The 2,947-nt window shown below is 43.6% G+C and overlaps 1 gene segment (V, D, J or C); it reads right to left on the bottom strand.

Annotated features, from left to right (window-relative positions):
* Nucleotides 1-1,928: 1,928 nt before the first annotated feature.
* On the bottom strand, nt 1,929-2,509 carry LOC102836830. The segment is given in 2 exon segments: nt 1,929-2,263; nt 2,461-2,509. Coding segments are annotated over 2 exon segments (384 nt in total).
* Between the last annotated feature and the right edge of the window lie 438 nt (nt 2,510-2,947).

Below are 2,947 nucleotides of genomic sequence, written 5' to 3'. Positions count from 1 at the left end.
CTGTCTCTTTAAATTTCGAGGAGATCTGCGTGCATGCATAGTAGAACCATCTGAGGGTGGGGCTGGGGTGCCCACTAGCTCAGGCACCCCTACAGTCACCAGAATGGAGGTGCGCAGACAGCAAGGGACCAGTGAACAGCTACCAAAAGAGAAGAATGTCCACACCTTTATCTCAGCAGTTCTGCCAGGCGTCTGTGGCTGCTCCGATCTTCTCCCATGTGGTCTCACCCAAGATGGTGGCTCCTGGAGCAGCCGAGCGTCCCGGACTAGAAAGCAATAGATTTCTTGATTCTGCCACAAATTCCCCAGCTGTGAGCCTTCCAACCCTCTAAGTATTCCTTTATATGTGGTTCAGAGTTCTGGGACCATCCCCTGAACCTGCTTGTTTGGGTATTCTGTGTTGTTGTTGGCGGAGCTCTCTGCTATACGTCCACCCGATCCGCCATCTTGTTTGTTCTACCCAGCTGCTCCTTTGAAACCCTATACAGGATCTATAAGATTTAGCACTGACTCAACAGCACTTAACAACCACAAGGATGACAGAATTGGAACATGACCTTTATAAGAGAAGTACAGCACAGAGAAATGACCTTCCTCTGTTTAATTTTGCTTTGTTTTAACATCAAAAGATAACACAGGACAGAAAGAAGGACAATAGTGTCCAGAAGAAAGGGACAGAGGGAAACAGACTATAGACAATGTTGTGGCTTTGATTCTGAATAAGGCATAATAGCATGGAAAGAGTAAGGAAAGAAATGGGAATAAGTTAAAAGAAGAAAGTTTAGAGGGCTAGAGCAGAGAGTGAAGCATCCAGCTGATAAAAAGTGAGGGGAGAGACACAAGAACACCCAAACTTGCAGGTAGTACCCATTTGAACTAGCATCGATAACTTGATAATCAGAACTCGATTAGAGGAAGATTAAAAAGAAAGAGAGAAAGAAAGAAAGGAAGAAAGAAAGAAAGAAACAGCAAAACAATTTTTGATAAAGGAAACAAACAAGGGTAAATGGCTACAATTTGAGGAACTTGCCCTATACTCATGGAGGTGGTGGTGGTGGTTATGTGCCGTGGAGTTGGTTCTGACTCATAGTGACCCTGGATCTCACTGGATCATCTCCAGCAGTGAGCAGACCAGTAATCCCAGTAATCCTTGGTTACATCCCTCAAGTGCAGCTCTGTACGGGGCACATGGTCAGTGTTCTGATATTGCAGGAAAAGGGTCCATGGGATGTTTTATTGTACAGAATAAGAGTCCCCAAAGAAGACTACATCAAGTCCTGGAAACCTATCAATATGTTGCCTTGTATGAAAAAAGCGACTTTGAGCATAGAGTTAGGAGCATAGACCTTGTGATAAGGCTATTACCCAAGATCCCATAGCTGGACCCAATCTTAAAAGCATTCATCCTTACAAGCAGAGAACTCTTCTAGTCTGTGCTCTTGGGGAGATGTGACAGCTGAAGAAGAAGCCATCTTGCTTCCTTTGAAAATGGAGGACGAGGGTCCTGAGCAACAGAATGCAAGAGGTATCAAGGAGCTGGAAATGGTAAGGAAATGGTTACTAGTCTAGATCCTTCAAAAGGAATGCAGCCTCATTGACACCTTGACATTAGCCCAGTCAGATTATTTTGAACTTCTGCCCTGCAGAACTGTAAGATAAGAAATGTTGTTTTCAGCCACTAAATTTTTTATGTCACAGCAGTAGTAGAAAACAAATACAACATATTGTAATGCATTTTTCCTGTAGGAAATCAAAGATTCCACAAGGAATGAAAGAAACAGAGTCCCTTAAACATCTCCTGAGTCCTACAAACCATCCCACATATAAATCAGAAGCGCACTAGATGGAGAAAGAGTGCAAGCTCCTGTCCTGTGGGGAGGAAGCAGCTGCTGCTATAGAGCCTTCTTGCCCCAGCCTGGGGAGGAGGTTTATGTTAAGGGCTGAAACAGTGTGGGTGGAGTGCTTCGAGTCTGCAGACAGAAATAATGGGCCACATCTTCAGCCTGGACCATACTAACAGTGAGAGTGAAGTCTGTTCCAGACCAACTGCCACTGAACCGGTCAGGCTTCCCAGATGCCCAGTTGGATCCCCCATAGATGAGAAGCTTCGGAGCTTGTCCTGCTTTCTGCTGATACCAGGCTAAGAAGTGATAACCATAGTAGGTAAGACTCTGGCTGGACTTGCAGTTGATGGTGACTGTTTCTCCTAGAGACACAGTCCGGGAGCCTGGAGACTGGGTCATTACGATGTCCCCACAGGCACCTGCAATCAGAGGGCACAATTACCATGCATACATACACAATGTCAACACATTTAAAACCAAATCGTTTATATGACACACAAAACTGTAATGAGTGTAGTATCATTTGATTCTGAAATAATTGTTATTTCACTCCACATCTAAAACCAGATATACCTAATCTACAAAGATAGTAGTCTAGTGCTTTTCGTTCCCTCACCTGATGCCCAGAGCAGCAACACCATGAGGAGCTGGGGCTGTGCCATCATCGTGGTGCAGGTGCCCTGACTGATGCAGCTCAGTTCTCACTGACAGGAGGAAAGGTCATATTTGTAAAGCTCTGAGCAGCCACTGAGACCAAGAAGATCTATGCAAATTAGTCAGGATTATACAAGCAAATTTCATGGGAACCAAAAATAGTGTCACAAAACAGTGACTATTTGACTATGAAAGATTTTGCAATAAGCTACTTAGAAGCTAGAAGACCCAGTAAGAGTCCAGAAACGGGTTGAAATATAACATTATAAGACCAACAACATTCTCATTCACAGCCTACATTCGACAAAACATTGTGACCAAAAAGGTCTAATGTACATTGAAATAATATTGATACACGTGTATTTCATTCTATGTATATAAGGATAAATGAAGGGACTTCAAATGTGCAAAATGGCTAGCACAGGACCAAGCAATGTTGCCTTTTGATA

The sequence above is a fragment of the Chrysochloris asiatica genome, unplaced genomic scaffold, assembly GCF_000296735.1.
Source record: "Chrysochloris asiatica unplaced genomic scaffold, ChrAsi1.0 scaffold00559, whole genome shotgun sequence".
Taxonomy (NCBI): domain Eukaryota; kingdom Metazoa; phylum Chordata; class Mammalia; order Afrosoricida; family Chrysochloridae; genus Chrysochloris; species Chrysochloris asiatica.
Note: the sequence above shows the minus strand (reverse complement) of the source record. Positions and strands in the feature narration are given on the sequence as shown.